Source organism: Lynx rufus, unplaced genomic scaffold (assembly GCF_022079265.1).
Source record: "Lynx rufus isolate CCGP_SWC_20201006 ecotype Redwood Valley unplaced genomic scaffold, mLynRuf1.p SCAF_4, whole genome shotgun sequence".
Taxonomy (NCBI): domain Eukaryota; kingdom Metazoa; phylum Chordata; class Mammalia; order Carnivora; family Felidae; genus Lynx; species Lynx rufus.
Genome location: NW_025814856.1, coordinates 126,103,947 through 126,120,526, shown reverse-complemented (window position 1 = coordinate 126,120,526; position 16,580 = coordinate 126,103,947). Strand labels below are relative to the sequence as shown.

Sequence of the window (16,580 nt, the reverse complement as noted above, 5' to 3'; positions counted from 1 at the left end):
GAACCAATAGCAAATACATAGAAGAGGAAATGTATTATAGGAACTGGTTCATAAAATTATGGAGGCTGAGAAGCTCCACAATTTGCTGTCTGCAATCTGGAGAACCAGGAAAGCTGGTGGTATAATTAAGTCCAAATCCAAGGAATGAGAACGAGGGGAGATGATGGTGTAAGTCTGAGCTCAATGGCTGGAGAATCAGGCAATTATGTAAATCCTGGTCCTAACCCAAAGATGAGAAACAGGAACACTGAGGTCCAGGAGAAGATGGATGTTCCAGCTCAAGTAAATTTGCCGTTTGTTTGCCTTTTTATTGTGTTCAGGCCCTCAGAAGTTAGGATGATGCCCACCCATATTGGTGAGTACATTTTCTTTACTTAGTCTACCAATTCAAATCCTTCTAAAAGTGCCTTCCAGATATACCCAAAAATGGTGTTTTGCCAGCTATCTGGGCATCCCTTAGTCCATTCAAGTTGACACATAAAATTAACCATCACTATTGGTAAACAGAATGTTATTAGTCTCTGTTGATTGCTACCAGATGTGTTTAGCAAGGTATTAGGAAAAAAAAAAAAAAAGATGAACTCAGACAAGAGTTGGTTGGTAAAAATGAAAGGAAGTTAAAGAAAGTCTTACAACTTCAGATTTCATAGAGCTGTAAGCATCAATTACTTCTAGTCCCTAATAGTAACAGATACACACTTTACCTGATCCAGTGCAAGAGGAAAATGTGAGCAGAGCATTAAAGCAAATGTGTACAACTTCTAAGTGTGCAAGACTTATGCCAATGAAGCTGACCCTCGTCCCCAAGTTAAGTTATAACTCTGAGAAGTTTTAACAAGCAAAGACCCATTTAGAATCATTCCCAAGGCAAAGATCAGACTAAGGACGGGGCCTCCCATTATTGTTTCAGGTGGCTTCAAACTAGCTTCCATTAAGTTAAAGATAGGGATTGCATGAGAAAGCAAAGAAAGTCAGACCTGAGAATTCTATTAAGAAAGACTTTTTGGACATGATTGTTGGCACATGAAACTCACTGAAAACAAATATGTCAGAAATCTACTAAGTTTTTGAGGAATGATATTGCTAAACAAACCATGACCTCTTTATCTTTTACAACACTTTAAAAGATCAAACGGTACAGGGCGCTTGGATGGCTCAGTCGATTAAGTGCCCAACTCTTTTTTTTTTTTTTCATGTTTATTTATTTTTGAGACAGAGAGAGACAGAGCATGAACGGGGGAAGGGCAGAGAGAGGGGGAGACACAGAATCCGAAGCAAGCTCCAGGCTCTGAGCCATCAGCCCAGAGCCTGACGTGGGGCTCGAACTCATGGACCGTGAGATCGCAACCTGAGCTGAAGTCAGACGCTTAACCGACTGAGCCACCCAGGCACCCCAAGTGCCCAACTCTTGACTTCGGCTCATGTCATGAGTTTAGGTTTGTGTGATTAAGCCCTGAATCAGGCTCTTGGCTTACAGCATGGAGTCTGCTTGGGACTCTCTCTCTCTCTCTCTCTCTCTCTCTCTCTCTCTCTCTCGCCCCCTCCCCTACTCTCACTCTCTTGCTCTCTCAAAATAAATAAAAAATAAAGATCAGATATCAAAATTTTTACTAATCCTGTGGTTAGAAGAAAATTGTACCCAAATGAGGTTTAAATGTGCACTTTCCTAATTATCTGTGAGGTTGAGAATCTTATTTTTGTCCATTCCTCTTTTCCCTTCTGTGAAATGCCTGTTTATGTCTTGCTCATTTTTTTCTATTTATCTTTTGTTGTTGTGGCTATATATATATTTTTAATGTTTATTTATTTTTGACAGAGAGAGACAGAGCATGAGCAGGGGAGGGGCAGAGAGAGAGGGAGACACAGAATCTGAAGCAGGCTCCAGGCTCTGAGCTGTCAGCACAGACTATGAGATACGACATGAGCTAAAGTCGGACATTCAAGCGACTGAGCCACCCAGGCACCTCCTATTTTTTAATTGAAGTATAATTAACATACAATGTTATAGGAGTTTCAAGTGAACAACATATTGATTCAACAATTCTATACAGTACTTAGTGTTTATCACGATAAGTGCAGTCACCATCTGTCACTATACAATATTATTAGGTTATTATTAATTATATTCCCTATGCTGTAATTTTTCATCTCTGCAACTTATTTATTTCATTCATATTTTTAAAAAACTCTTTTATCAATTGATTTTTAAGTGTTCTTCATATATTGTGGATACTAATCTTTCCCAGATATATGTGTTGCAAATAACTCCCACTTTGTCACTTGACTTTTTAAATTAACTTTTTAAACAAATCAAATTTATCTATCATTTCTTTTATGATTTAACATATTTTGGATCTTGCTTAATAAATCCTTCTTTATCCCAATGGCATAAAGGTATCACCCTACATTTTCTTTTAAAAGTTTTACATATTGTGAAAATAAAGGAAACCTCACTTAAAATGGAGTTGGCAAGCCCTGCAGGGGGTGCTCACATACTTACCACTCCTTGCAGCCTGCTTACTATCAGAAAGAAGAAACAATCATTTTGACAACGGAGGGCACTTTGCACATAGAATTTAATTCCTGCCTTTAAGAAAAGTAAGGAAGGGGTACCTGGGTGGCTCAGTTGGTTAAGCATCCAATTTTGGCTCAGATCATGATCTCACTGCTGGTGAGTTGGAGCCCCACATTGGGCTCTGTGCTAACAGCTCAGAGCCTGGAGCCTGCTTTGGATTCTGTGTCTCCCTCTCTTTGTCGCTCCCCCCACTCACACTCTGTCTCTCTCTCTCTCTCCAAGATAAATAAACATAAAAAAAAAAAAAAAGAAAGAAAAGTAAGGAAGATCCGTACCTCCCTGCCCCAGCCACAAAGCACCAACCTCTGCCTGCTGTCAATGAGAAACAACCACCACCTGGAACTCTTGTTCTCAAATGAACTTTTGTTCAGAACAGCCCTCCCCAGCATCCTCCTAAAACCTAATAAAATCTCACCTCCCCTTTGTCTCTTTGGACTGGCCTAAGGTTCATCATAACTTGCTTGTCCCGAATTGCAATTTCTCTGCTATTTATAAATAAACTCATTTTTTACTGAAATAAAATTGCTTTTTGCTCTGTTTAAAGTTAACAAAATTTAAGTCTCCAATTCACCTGGAATTTGTTTTTTCCCTATAAATTGAGGTAATGACCTAATTTTATTTCTTTTCCTGTGATCTTCTGACATATATGAAGTTCTCATATATCTGTAGATTCTGTTTTGGGGTTGTTTTATTTTCTACTTGTCTGTTGTATTGTGTCAATACCACACTCTATTAATCACTCTGACTTTATGATGAGTTTTAATATTTAATACAGTAACATCCCACCCCCCCACTTTGTTCTACTTCTCCAGGAGTGTCTTGACTATTCTTGGCTCTTGAAATTTCCACATATATTTTAAAATTGGTTTGTCAAGCTCAATAAAATGTCCTATTTTAATTTCAACAGGAATTGCATTAATCTATATGTTGTTGGGGAGAACTGACATCTTTAGGCTATTGAATTTTACTACCCATGAACTTGTTATAAGCTTCATTTATTTATATATTTATACTTTTTTTTTGCATGAAGTTCTTTATATCTTTTGCTAAATGTAGTTATTTGTAGAGAAGCCGTTTTACCTACATTTACTGATGAAAAAAGGTACTGAGAGCAGTTAATGGGCTTATCTTAAATTCATTTAGCTAGAAATGAGTAAGAGTCTAACCCAGTTCTTAATACAAAGTTTTTTTCTCCACCTCTTTGTGCCTCATTTAATTTGAAACCTGCAATTTGGCTATAGTATGGATTGTATCGCATCTTCCAAGCCACAATGACCAGATGCAGTTATATGTAGATATGTTACTTTATCCATGCTGTGTCTGCACCTCCCACATCTCCTGTCCCTCTGCAGTTAAATGTTCTATTTTATAGAAGTAAATATCCCTGGGCATCAAGAGCATGTCTGTTTATGAAAGATAAGCTACAAGATTGAAAATCTTATCTCCTCTACCTCTTGCCTTCTACACCTGTTTTTGGGAAAGTATTTAGATCATTTATTAAAAAATGCTTTTCCTTTTCTTTCTGTCAGCCTTTGAGGGAGAGAAAATAGACATATTTGCCAGTAAGAAGAGTGGTTCATAAACGAGTGATAGATTGAATTTTGCAACCTATATTTATAAAGTGCGCTTCTGTTCACACTAATCATTGCTGATGTCCCCTTGTTGATGAGCAATAATCCTGGCCTGCTAACACCACTGGAGATCTATTTACTGGCCAACTCCATAGGTGCTTGGCTGTAATGACAAGTAGAAAATCATGGGGCACTTGGGTGGCTCAGTCTGTTAAGTGGCTGACTCTTGATTTCAGCACAGGTCATGATCTCACGGTTTGTGAGATGGAGCCCCACGTTGGGCTGTGCTGACAGTATGGAGTCTGCTTGGTATTCTCTCTCTCCTTCTCTTTCTGCCCCTCCCCTGCTCACTCTCTCACTCCCTCTCAAAATAAATAAACTTAAAACAAAAGAAAATCAGGTGAATTCCATTTATGAATCAGATACAGAGAGTATACAGGCTTTTGATACAATTCTCTGCTCCTCACTCCAGAAGGGGCTCATGGTGGTGATAGTGGACAACTAGAAAATAGAGGTAATGGAGATGTAAACTTGTATTAGAGAATAAAAATTGACTGCCACCATTTCTACCTTCGGGGAAGGGTAATGGCATACTGTATATCAGTGGGAAAACTGATCACTTTGAGGCATTGTACTATTTCAAAGACTGGAAGACGGGGGAAGCCAAGAATTTAGGGACTGGAAAATCTAGTAGCAGGGAGATATGGGAGATTCTGGAGAGAGACAGAGCTCAACCATAATGGTGAAAGACCTAATGAGAAAGGGGGAGGGGTGGGGCAGCTGAGGGGATGTAGAAACCTTTCATCACCTCGAACCTCCGGCAACATTTGCTGTATTTACTCTTGTGAGTGATGAACTCAAGGAAAATGATGTGGATTCCATGCTTTCTGGGCCAGGAGCGGAGGGAACAGAAGAACCCTACGAGATGAGTCGTTGAATGTGAGAGCTTAGGGGTCAAGGACATACCAGCCTCCTGGAACTGGCAAGAATCACAGGACAGGGATTTAAACCAGCCTGATTTACATCTGAAAGCACAGGAAGACCTCACCTACCTAAATAAAATTGAGCCCTGCACCCGTAGCGGCCATCTTTTAGATATTAAATACTTCAAAACGAAACAGTTTAGGAGAGAAGACAGGAATAGCGCTCTGAAGGCAAAAGCCACGCCACAGAGCATGTGTTTGGGTTTTTTAATTAGGAAAAGTATTTTTTTCACTCTGCGCTTTGTTTTTGTTTTTGTTTTGTTTGTTTATTTGTTTTGGTAGGCTTCACACCTAGGGTGGAGACCAGTGTGGGGCTTGAACTCACGACCCTGAGATCAAAACCTGAGCTGAGATCAAGAGTTGGACACTTTAACTGACTGAGCCACCAGGCACCCCTGAGCATTTTTTTTAGCCATTTACCACCTCCCTTTTGCAGTGTCCTTCCTCTGAGAGGCAGCTTGATACAGCGGGAAGACACACAGGCTTTCTGGTCAATCACATGGGCTTAACCTGCACGCCTGTCTTCTATTTGTAAAAGAGAGACGATAATGCCCCCTTGCAGCATCGTGTAAGGATTCAGGAAGACAACGCATGGAAAGAACTTAGCGAAGTGACTGGCAGTAGACGTTCTGTCTGTTCCGCTGTCTCGTCAGATTGTGTTGACAGACCGAGTAAACAAATGGATCATGGCAAGATCAAATATAAAAACAGAACTCTGACCCACACTCTGCAGCTGCCAGGCCAGGAAACCCATCCACTATCTATAGTAGGCAGACCAGAAAGCCACCTTCTTATGTACAAGTCAGACCTGTATCTCTAGCATGCTGGCCAGTAAGACCTGTGACACTCTATGCCAAACAGCCAACACTTGATTAATGACTGGAAGCTTCTTCAGGTTTTGTCCCTGCTTTCAATGTAAAACCAACCAGAGAAAGCCAAATGCACACCCCTAACCAATCAGACAGGATGTCGTGCTTCTACTTCGCTCTGCCTGCAGCTTCCCAGGCCAATAGCCACCAACCAGGCACACCTGATATCTTCCTTTTTTTCCACTATAATGCTTTCCCATTCTACCACTGGCTTTTGAGTCTCTGCCAAAATGTAAGTCATGGCTCTTTTGCAAGCCATGCCATGCAACCCATATGGCTCTTTTGCAAGCTCTGGATAAATAGTGTTTGTCTATTCTCATTTCGTTGGTCTTCAGTTACTTCCACGGTGTCTTTTTTTTTTTTTTTCTCTCAATTCTCTCTCTGTATGGACTAAGTGTGTGTGTCTTCCCCAAATCCATATGTTGAAACCCTAATTCCCAACATGCTGGTATTTAGGGATGGGGCCTCTGGGAGGTGATCAGAGTTAGATGAGGTCATGAAGGCCTGGAGCCCTCAGGATGGGATTTGTGCCTTTATAAGAAGAGAGGTGAGAGCATGCGCTCCCTCTCTCTCATCTCCTGCCTCACAGCAGGGAGGAAGTGGCAGCCATCTGCAAACCAGAAGAGAACTCTTACCAGGAACACAATCAAGTGGCACCTGATCTTGGGCTTCCAGGCCTCTAGAACTGTGATAAAATAAATTTCTGTTGTTTAAGCACTTTGTTAGGGAAGCCTGAACAGACTAAGATATCCCCCTTTTTACTTTGTCCCCCTTTAGACCCAAAGCTCTGGACCTTCCAAACCCCTCTGGTCCCACCACACTTGATCTGTCCACCATCAAACAGGGGTCATGCACTCTAAAGTGACAACTTGACCAGTATATGCTCGTGTGGTGCATGCACATTGCTCAATCCAGGCTACAAATGTACTGCTGGGTCCTCCTTGAGAGAGTACCTTAAGGAAAAATGACTGACTCCACTGGTTTGAATTTCCGGCATCATGGAAGGCTCAGGAGGGAGATAGCTCAGGGCAGACAGAGGCACTTTTTCTATCTCTCTTATCAGCCTCTGGGAGCTTCCTTATTGCTTGTAGCTTCTAGATACTACCTATATATCCAGATATATCTGATCTTGGTCATTACCCATTCACTGAGAATGTAAGTTTTGAATGTTTAGATATTCATCAGTATAAGATCTCTATCTATCTATCTATCTATCATCTATCTACACAGTCTCAGCATTGGGTCTCTCAGAGTTCAAGCATAAAGTTTACCCAGAGAAGTGCATGAAAGGATAATTTTTTGTGGGGGCTGAGTTGACAGTTAAAAAAATATCTCATATACACAGCTAGCATAATGATGGATGTTTATACTGACTAAAGGGCCAGTGGGCTATTACTTTATATTATAAAATGTATGTAATCATGGAAAATTTTAGCCCCTGGATAAGCAAGGGAGGAAGGAAGGAAGGAAGAAAAAAAGGAAGGAAAGATAAAATTCTACCACTCAGAGATAGTTACTATAACATTTAGTGTTTGTCCTTCCTGACATTTTCAATCATCTATCTATCATCTATCTATCCATCTATCCAACTAGCTATCATCTATATGTGCATGCACATGCATATTCTATTTATTATATATTAATATACTTAAAAAAGTGATATTTACATGTTTCTGTAATTAAGTACTTAATAATTAAATAAATACTATAACTGTTTCAACAGTTATAGTATTCAATGTATTTATCTGATACCTGATAGAGGAAGGATGTCTTCCTCCTTTCCTTTTTCAGACAAATATTCTGACTTTTGACCAAAGCCACTCACAATAAATAAGATGAATGCATTTGTGTTTAGTCTTCCCGACGGCTCTTGTTCTTCTAGAAAAACCAGGTTGCAGAGACTAGACTGGCATGAGGGAGTCTGTGTGGAGGATCTGCGTAGAGGCCAGAATGAGCCACGAGCTGAACGATAGGTATTTCACGGGCGGAAAATTTCCAAGCAGCCTGCACACACCTCTGGGTTACTCTCGTCAATCATCGTGGGAGTCAGTTGCCTATAACTGTGTCTCCCACTGGATGAGAGGTTGTCAAACCTGGTTGCACATTAAAATCATCTGAAGAGCTTTTCCAAAGTAATGATGCCAGACCTCCCTCCAAACAAAGTGAATCAGAATTTCTCAGGCAGTGGTAGCTGGTATTGGGGCATTTGAAAAGCTCCCCAGGCAAACCCTTGTGCAGCCGGAGCTGAAACCCAGTGCACGAGAACAGGCTTCCTCTAGCCAGGAATCGTGCCATTTACTCATTTGGCATTCCCGGTCCTTTGTAGCACTGCTGACATGTGGGGAACACAGCAGAAATGAACTGAATTCAGATGAAGACACTAAAACTTACACATCTCTACCTATTCTTCTAGAGAGAGGGACACAGATTATCAGTGCCCACTTGGGAATCCATGTGACTTTCTCACTGGAAGAAGTAGCTTCAAGAGGGAGGAAGATGAGATGAGTGTGGTCTCGGTCCAGTAAAGGTACTGGCTCAAAGTCTGAAAAGAGGTAGACTTAGAGACCATTTAGTCTGTCCCCTTATCTTAACCTCTTGAAGACCAGAGAGGTTATTGCAAGGTGCCACAACTCTTAGTGGCACATCTAGAACAGAAACCAACTCTTCATAGTCCACGTAGCTGCGCTCTAGCTTGCTGTCCTTGTGTGAGTGCATGTGGGTGAGTATGTAGATGTGAGTGCATATGAGTGCGTAAGTGTGTGTGTGACAGACTGGGTGTGTGAAGGGATGCGTGTGTGTACAAGGAACGGGAGGAGGTGGGGAGCCTGAGGAGAGAACTAGTTGCATTATAATAAATGGAAAACCAGGAGCCCTTGCCCCTCTCTTTCTGGCAAAGTGAACTTGGTTCACTGAGTTCTCTCCAGGTTGGTCTCCATCAGGTCCAGTAATATTTGCTTGGGAGGCAGGCTAGGCTTTCAGGTCCCGGTGCCTGCCATGGGGGAGGTGTTCTGCATCAAGGTTTACTGCAGCAGGATCTGGGAAGGGCTGTAGCAGGTGGTCTCAGGCTCATTCTGAGGTGAAATTGGCCATTTTTTGCCTAGCTTAGGGTCCAGGATTGTTCTGTGGATAGACAGCAGTTTTCTCCATCTGTAAATTTAAGTCAGATAGAAATGTCTATCCTCATGTTTCACCAAATGTGTGCTCCTTGGACAGCTGTCTTTTCACCCCAGTGTCCTCCAGGGTGTTCCTTTTTGCCAGGCCTAAGAAACTGGGGGGGGGGCTTTGGATCATGGCCCCCAAAGTCCCCCCTTCCTTCCTTCTTTGAGTTTTCAGGGAGGCCACCTGGAAGAGATAGTACCTACTGGGAGAGCCTTTGGTGGAGCTACTCTGCTGGTTGAATCCTGATAGAATAATGCAGGCTTATTGTATTCAGGCAAAGCGCAAGCTCATATTTGCCAGAAAAAAACAAAAAACAAAACAAACAAACAAAAAACACTGCAGAAGCAAAATTACCCAAGAGTTGGGTAATTCTGATTAGAGACTTACCGGAGCAGTTGGAGATCACAGTCTCATGGGCTTTGCTCTTAATCCAAATGGTTCTGATCACAATGGCATAGATGACACTGTGGAAAGGAGCAGAGGTAATATTAACATGGCTGGTGGGTTCCTACAGTGAAGACACAGAGACAGGAGGACTCTCAGGTCCCGGAGTGTGAGGTATGGAGGGAGGGGTCTCTACACCATGCCTGGTCCCTGTCCTTGCTGATTATAGAATCCCAGAAGATGACAGCTACCTCTTTTTTAACTGAGGACGCTAGGACTTGGTGAAGTGAAATGGTTTCTCAAGATAACTCAGGTGGTTAGAGATATAGCTGAAGAATAGCTGACATTAGAATCCAAACACAGGGTTTGGAGTCAGAAAGATTTATGTTTGTAACCAGCACTGCTACTTGCTGGTTGTATGACCTTGACCTTAGACACTCTTTAATGTGGCCCCATGATTCCTGTCTCTGGTGTTCATGCCTTTGTGAGATCCCTTCCCCTGGAGTGCGGTGAGAACTGTGACTTACTTCTAATCCGTGCAGTGGGCCTAAGGTGATAATGTCTGTGATTGCATATAAGCGTAGTGCCTGTCTTGCTAGTGTCTCTCTCTGTTGCTGCCATGAGTCCTACACCTCCAGAAAATTAATTCTGCCAAGAACCCATGAGAGCTTGAAAGAAGATCCTTCCCCAGTTGAGCCTCTGATGATATCCCGCCCCTGGCAGACACCTTGATGACATGCCCAGTTAAGCCATGTCCCGACTCCTGACCCATAGACACTGGAGCTAATATATATATGTTGTTTTGAGTCATTGAGTTCATGATAATTTGTTACCCAGCAATAGATAAGCAATACACTGAGTGATAGAGGCTGAATGTATCTCCACCCCCAAATTTATATGTTGAAATTTTAACGACCACAGTGATAGTATTAGGAGGTAGAGCCTTTGGGAAGTGATTAGGTCATGAGGGTGGAGACTTCATGGATGAGATTAGTGGTATTATCAAAGAGACCCCACAGAGCTCCCTAGCCCCTTCTGCCATGTGAGGACACAACAAGATGTCTGCCACGTGGAAAATGCCAAGCACAGTGCTTGGAAATTAGCAGAGACTCAATCAATAAATGCCATTTTTCTTTCCCCTCTTTCTTTTCCATTTTTCACATAATATCACATCCACTTTCGCATGATATAATCAATACCTAACAGGAAAGCAAAGTGTAAGTGACTCAAAAGCATCAGCAAATTTTGTATCTTTTGTCTCCTTTAATGAATATAAAAATTTATACTGTAATCAGTTATTTGTTGTTTCTAATATATTAAGAAACTCAACAAAAACTTTGGGACAAAGCATTGCTTCATTTTGTTTTATTTCATTTTATTTTTAAATCTTTTTAAATGTTTATTTATTTTTGAGAGAGAGAGAGAGAGACAGAGTGCAAGTGGGGGAGGGGCAGAGAGAGAGGGAGACACAGAATCTGAAACAGGCTCCAGGCTCTGAGCTGTCAGAACAGACCCTGACGCGGGGCTCGAACTCATGAACTGTGAGAGCTGAACCTGAGCCGAAGTCAGATGCTTAAGCAACTGAGCCACCCAGGTGTCAAGCATTGCTTTATTTTAGAACTGCACAAATTTCCCTCCTGAGAATCACTGGTTAAAACAAAATCGGAGCTCTGGTCTGCAGTAGCTGACAAAGCACTAATTGTTTTTAGTGATCTTTACAATATAACTTAATTAATGACTGTGTTAAAACCTTCTGCTCCTTATTGCTTTTCCTATTCTTGCTCACTGAACTCCTCTGAATGCTCCAGGTGAGCGTGGGACCTTTTTCGAGCATCCCCACTCCTTCTCATCTACCTGTCCAGGGATTTTTCTGGAATGTGTAAGTCTACTTTAAAGAAGAAATGAGAAAACAATTACTTGTGAGTCTATTCTTTACCCTAAGTTGGACATTTGTTATAGCAAGGAGACTTTTTCCCCAGGAAATGAAATATAAGGAAAGGTTACAACCACTGTGAAACATTAATTATGTATTACAATTGCAACCTCAGTGCTAAGTCAATTAATAATTCAAATATTCATTGACCACCTGCCATATACACAAAGGAAAATTAAGGAAGGTCTTATGTGTTAGCGGTTTAAGACTAAGTCATCCCCCCCTAGTCTACATAGGACCAATCAGGCAAGTGGAAAACAGCTCCTAATAAGTAGGGTGTCCCTTTATTACCCAAATCAGGCCACTTCTCAGAGCAGAGCAGAGCAGAGCAGTCATGCATCAGAGAAATCTCTGAATTATATTTGTCTCCTTCTCCCTCCTCATTTCTTTCATCAGCAAGTTCTGTGGACTTTCCATTCAAAATGTCTCCATGATTTGTTCCTTCCTCTCCTTTGCTGCTCCTCAGCATCAATCCAGATCCTTCCAACCTCTTTTTTTATACTTTGACAATTTAAAAAAAATGCTTATTTATTTTGAGAGACAGAGACTGAACAAACTCACACACAGGGGAGGGACAGAGAGAGAGAGAGAGAGAGGGAAACTGTGAATCCCAAGCAGGTTCTGCACTTATGCACTGTCAGCATAGAGTCCGACTCAGGGCTTGATCCCATGACCCTGGGATCATGACTTCAGCTGAAATCAAGAGTTGGATGCTTAACCAACTGAACCACTCAGGTACCCTGACAACTTTTTTTATTGTGGTAAAATAAACATAGCAGAATTTACCAGTTTAGCCATTTTTAAGTGCACAGTGTGGTGGCATGAAGTACATTCACATCATTGTATAACCATCACCATCCTCCATCTCCAGAATTTATCATCTTCCCTAAGTGAATCTCTATAGCCATTAAAAGTATAGAAGGCTTCATGAATGTTCATATTATACTCATGCAAGGGCCATACTAATCTTCTCTGTATGATTCTAATTTCAGTATGTGTGCTGCCCAAATGAGCACCCCTTGTGACCTCTTGCCTGATTATGGTGATCTTCCAATGCCTCTACTCAGCTACCATCTTGAATGTCCATGCCACCATCAAGGTGGAGCTCTGGGACACAGAGTCATTCTCTGGCTTAAAACACTCCAGTGTCTCCACATTCCTACAAGATCGTATCCAGTCTCTTATGCAGGGCATCCAAAGCCTCCCACAATCTGCCTCTGCCTTCCTTACCTTATCATCATCATCCTGCTTCCTTCCACCCCACTGTCTCTCAATGACATTTCTCCATATCAGTGGTGGGAGCAGCCAGTAGGGGCAGGCCAACAAAACTAACCCTGACTCCATGCTTCACATGTAGTTGACTTTGGGTGAATCTGAGTTCCAGTGTCTTCCATCTGTCAGCATCCGCTTTGCTCTCTCATTGAAATGCATTTTTAAGCCTATTCTCTGTATTTCACTTTGCTATGAAACCTTTCTGAGCTGTGCTTGTTCCCCAGTGATAATTAGCTCCCTCTTCCTTGGGGCTTCCATGATAGTATAACACTGGTTACACTGATTCTTGTCTATGGTGGTCATGTCCTAAAGATCAGCAGACCTATAAATAGCCCATTTGTAGAAAGAGAGCTAAAGAATAGCCTCTCCATTCTTTTAGTCCAGCTTCTTCCATGTCTTCAATCTATTTCCATTCTCTTGACAAGTGCAGCTTTCCTTCAGGCTTCTTAGAAACCTGAAAACTGAAAGATCACCTAGATTGAAGAAAGTATCCCTTATCGGTAATGGCAGGTGGAGTTCCTGATTTTATGGAAGACTATCTGGACACAGACCCATTTTCTTTCATTTCCTTTATAGAGGCAGCTCATGGCGAGAGGAGAGTGAAAGCCTAAGCCAGAGAAAACCTTGTAGGACACTTAGGAGGATGCCTGAACCCGGTTCCTTAGTTCTGAGTCTGGATTATGTGTAAGAAGTGTTGAGGAAACAGAACAAAACCTTTGCTCTTCCTTTGAGACACCATGAGAGCACCCCATTCAGACTACAGGTGCCTGACCCCTGAAGGACTCAGCACAAGGCTGGGGACTTGATGGATGTCCACTGCAATCTTGGAGCCATACGCCTTCAGAGTCAGACAGGGACTAAGGCTGCATCTCTGCCTCACCTTTGGGGCCTGAGGATGGTGTTGAATTGTGCTCTAAAGGTCTCGCTGGAGGTCAGGCATAGGGAAGACAGGCAGGGGGAGTTGGTGCTTCACTGGATAGGCCTTTTTTTCTCCTCTCCCAGCAGGGGCTTTAAGAATACTCCTTAGTTGAAAGTGTCTCTCTCCTTCATTAATTAATTCATTCCACTATATGCATTTGAGCACTTTTTTGTATCAGGCACCTGTTGAGCCACTCTGGATACCACGGTGGAAAAAAACAGAGTCCTACCCCTCATGGAGCTCATATTGTATTTGTGGAGATAGACGATAATAAAATGAGGACACAGTAATATATGATTATAAAGGAGCAAAATCATATGGCGATAAAATGTAGGGTGACACAAGAGTATATAATAAGGGCCCTGACTTGTTCTGGGGGTCAGACTTCAGTTTTGAGAGATTCAGTGACTTGTCTGAGTTCACACAACTAGAAAATGGGACTGTAACCTGGGTCCTCTGACTTCAAGGACTGTTAACCAACTTGTTAACAAACTTGTTAAGGAGGGTGCACAGCCTCCTCTCGGGGCTGTATTGAGTCACGCATACTATATATGGTTCTAGTTATTTACTTCTTTGATTCCTAGACGAGCTTAGCCTCTCTGCTGTGGATCCCCTAAGGGGGCTCTCTATTTGCCCTACCATAGCACTCATCACACTGCTACAACACCTTCCTTAATTGGCTGCCTTCTCTGTTATACAAGAAGATTCTTAAATTCAAACAGGATGTATGTCTTGTCATTTCTGTATCCCCTTTGCCTGGTCCAGGGTCTGGCAGAAGTTGGGTGCTCTACATGTATTTCTGGAAATAACTAATGTGTGGAAAGAGGCAAGGAGTCAGGGACTGTGTCATTGGGCTCTGGGAGACATGAAGGCAGAAGTAACTTTGCGGGGGAGAATGTAGAAAGAGCATGATACTTAAGAAACTAAGAAAAATGTGAGAGTCCCAATATACACAACCCATTGACACCATGTTTAAGGGGCTCCTGGACTGAGAAAGTCAAAGGAATGCCTTTATTAACTCACTCGGCACTACAGAATTAACTGAGATTTCTCAGAATAGTTCACTCTGGTGACTTCTGTAGTTCAGATGAATTCACTGATGTCTGGAACCAGCAAGTATGGACAGTTGGGTATCAGAATGCTTTTTGTAGCAAGTTACAGAAAACTCCCAACTCAAATTGTTCTAAGAAATTAGAATATTTCTTATCTTCTGCAATTGTAACTTCAGAGGGTCAAATCTGCATTCCTTCCATCCCTGTCTCTTTTCTTTTCAGTGTAGGTGTCTCCCTGAGTCAGACTACAGCAGTTCTAGGTGTCAATGCAGAGACAGCAATGTCCAAAAGATGAGAAGCTGTCCTCTCCTGGGCTTGTTCCCTAAGAATGGGGAAATCTTTCCCAAAAGCTTGTCAGAAACACTCCCTCACATCTCATTGGCTACAATTGGTCACCTGGCCATTCCCAAACCATTCACATACTGAGGGGAGAGGCGACCATGAGCAGCTTATTGTGGAATGGATATTGGAAAGCCCATCACAAACATCTACCCTAACCTAGCAAATTAGTAAGAATGCCTTTTCAAAAGGTATAACTCTTGCCACCCCTCAGGTAACACCATATAGTATATCCCTTCCTTTACTAATATCATGGGTCATTCTCCTTGACCTTGGACCTCATGCCCAGGGACAGTGCTGGTCAGCCCCTGGGTCCTTTTACCCACCATAGCCATGAACTCTACTGGGCTGTACCAACCTTAGCATAGGGCTTTCCCACAGTCTGAACTCCATTCCCCAAGCAAAATAAATGGATTTTTTTTTCATGTAACACGAATCAGTGCTCTATGACAAATGTGCTTTTTTCCACTTATTACTTTGCAATCGTTGGCCATGGATCTTTTATGCCTCTATCTTTATGTCACAGAGATAAAAATGATAGAAAAATGAGACATCAATTAAGTCACAAGAAAATAACCACAGCTAAACTAAAGCAATTACACCGGGGCTAATAACCTTCCCAGCAACAGTTAGACAGTTATGTCAAGTAAATTTTAAAATAACAGGAGTTGTGTTGACCCAGAAAAACATTGTATTGCCTTTATTGTCAGTCACTGTGATTTCAAGTCCTGGGAGGCTTGATTTAATTAATGGCAGAGCAGCTAAATCTTTATTCATACACAGCTCTCCTGAAAGTTTGCCACAGGCAATATAACTCCTTCTTCTCTTCTTACCACTCCCCCCGCCCCCCGTCTCTGCCTTTCATCCTCTCTCCCTTTCCTTTCTCCCTTCCTTCTTTCCTTTCACAAATATTAATGAAGGATCTGCCATATGCCAGAAACTGATCTAGGTACTAAGTAGCCAGAAATTTCCATGATAGGTATGTGTGTGTGTGTGTGTGTGTGTGTGTGTGTGTGTGTGTGTAAGAGACAGAGAGAGTGACACAGCATCTCTGTCCTGTCCTGTGATTGGGGCAGTTTGTCCATTGGCCTTTATGGTGTGCTGGATTTGGAATCCAGAAATTAAGAGACAAAGTTCTATATTCAAGAGATACAGCCGCACAAGCAGGTGATTACACTACCATGAAGCCTTTATGGCGACAGGGACGAGCTGAGGTTGGAGGCTCTGGGTGAACAGCTGAGGCACTATTTGGCCCAGGACTGGCAGCAGCAGCTCTGTGTGGAGTTGGTGTGTGGAGGGACAAATGAAGAATGTGAAGTGAGTTTCCAGAAGCAAGGCAGGGTGAGTGTGGAGGAGTGCTTAGGCACAAGGAATGATGTGCACAAAGGCACAGGCATGAGAGGAGTGAGGGACGTCCCTGTTTGTTCTGGCTGGAGAAGTGCGTGAAGGGAAGAACATCAGTAACTCCCTTGAAATAGCCAGGGGACCTTTGAGAAAGACAAGCCATCTTGTCCTAACAGATAT

General features: G+C 42.2%; 1 protein-coding gene and 1 non-coding gene across 3 annotated transcripts in view; both read right to left on the bottom strand.

Moving 5' to 3' along the window:
- Positions 1-16,580, bottom strand: part of NPSR1 (neuropeptide S receptor 1) — a 151,890-nt gene that overhangs the window by 18,030 nt on the left and 117,280 nt on the right. For both annotated transcript variants that reach the window (XM_047097299.1, XM_047097300.1), the window contains one exon: positions 9,545-9,621. In XM_047097299.1, the coding sequence (XP_046953255.1) occupies positions 9,545-9,621 (77 nt within the window). The remainder of the gene's footprint in view (positions 1-9,544; positions 9,622-16,580) is intronic.
- Positions 12,384-12,490, bottom strand: LOC124525200 (U6 spliceosomal RNA). Its single transcript, XR_006965423.1, has one exon. It is a non-coding gene; the product is annotated as a U6 spliceosomal RNA (small nuclear RNA).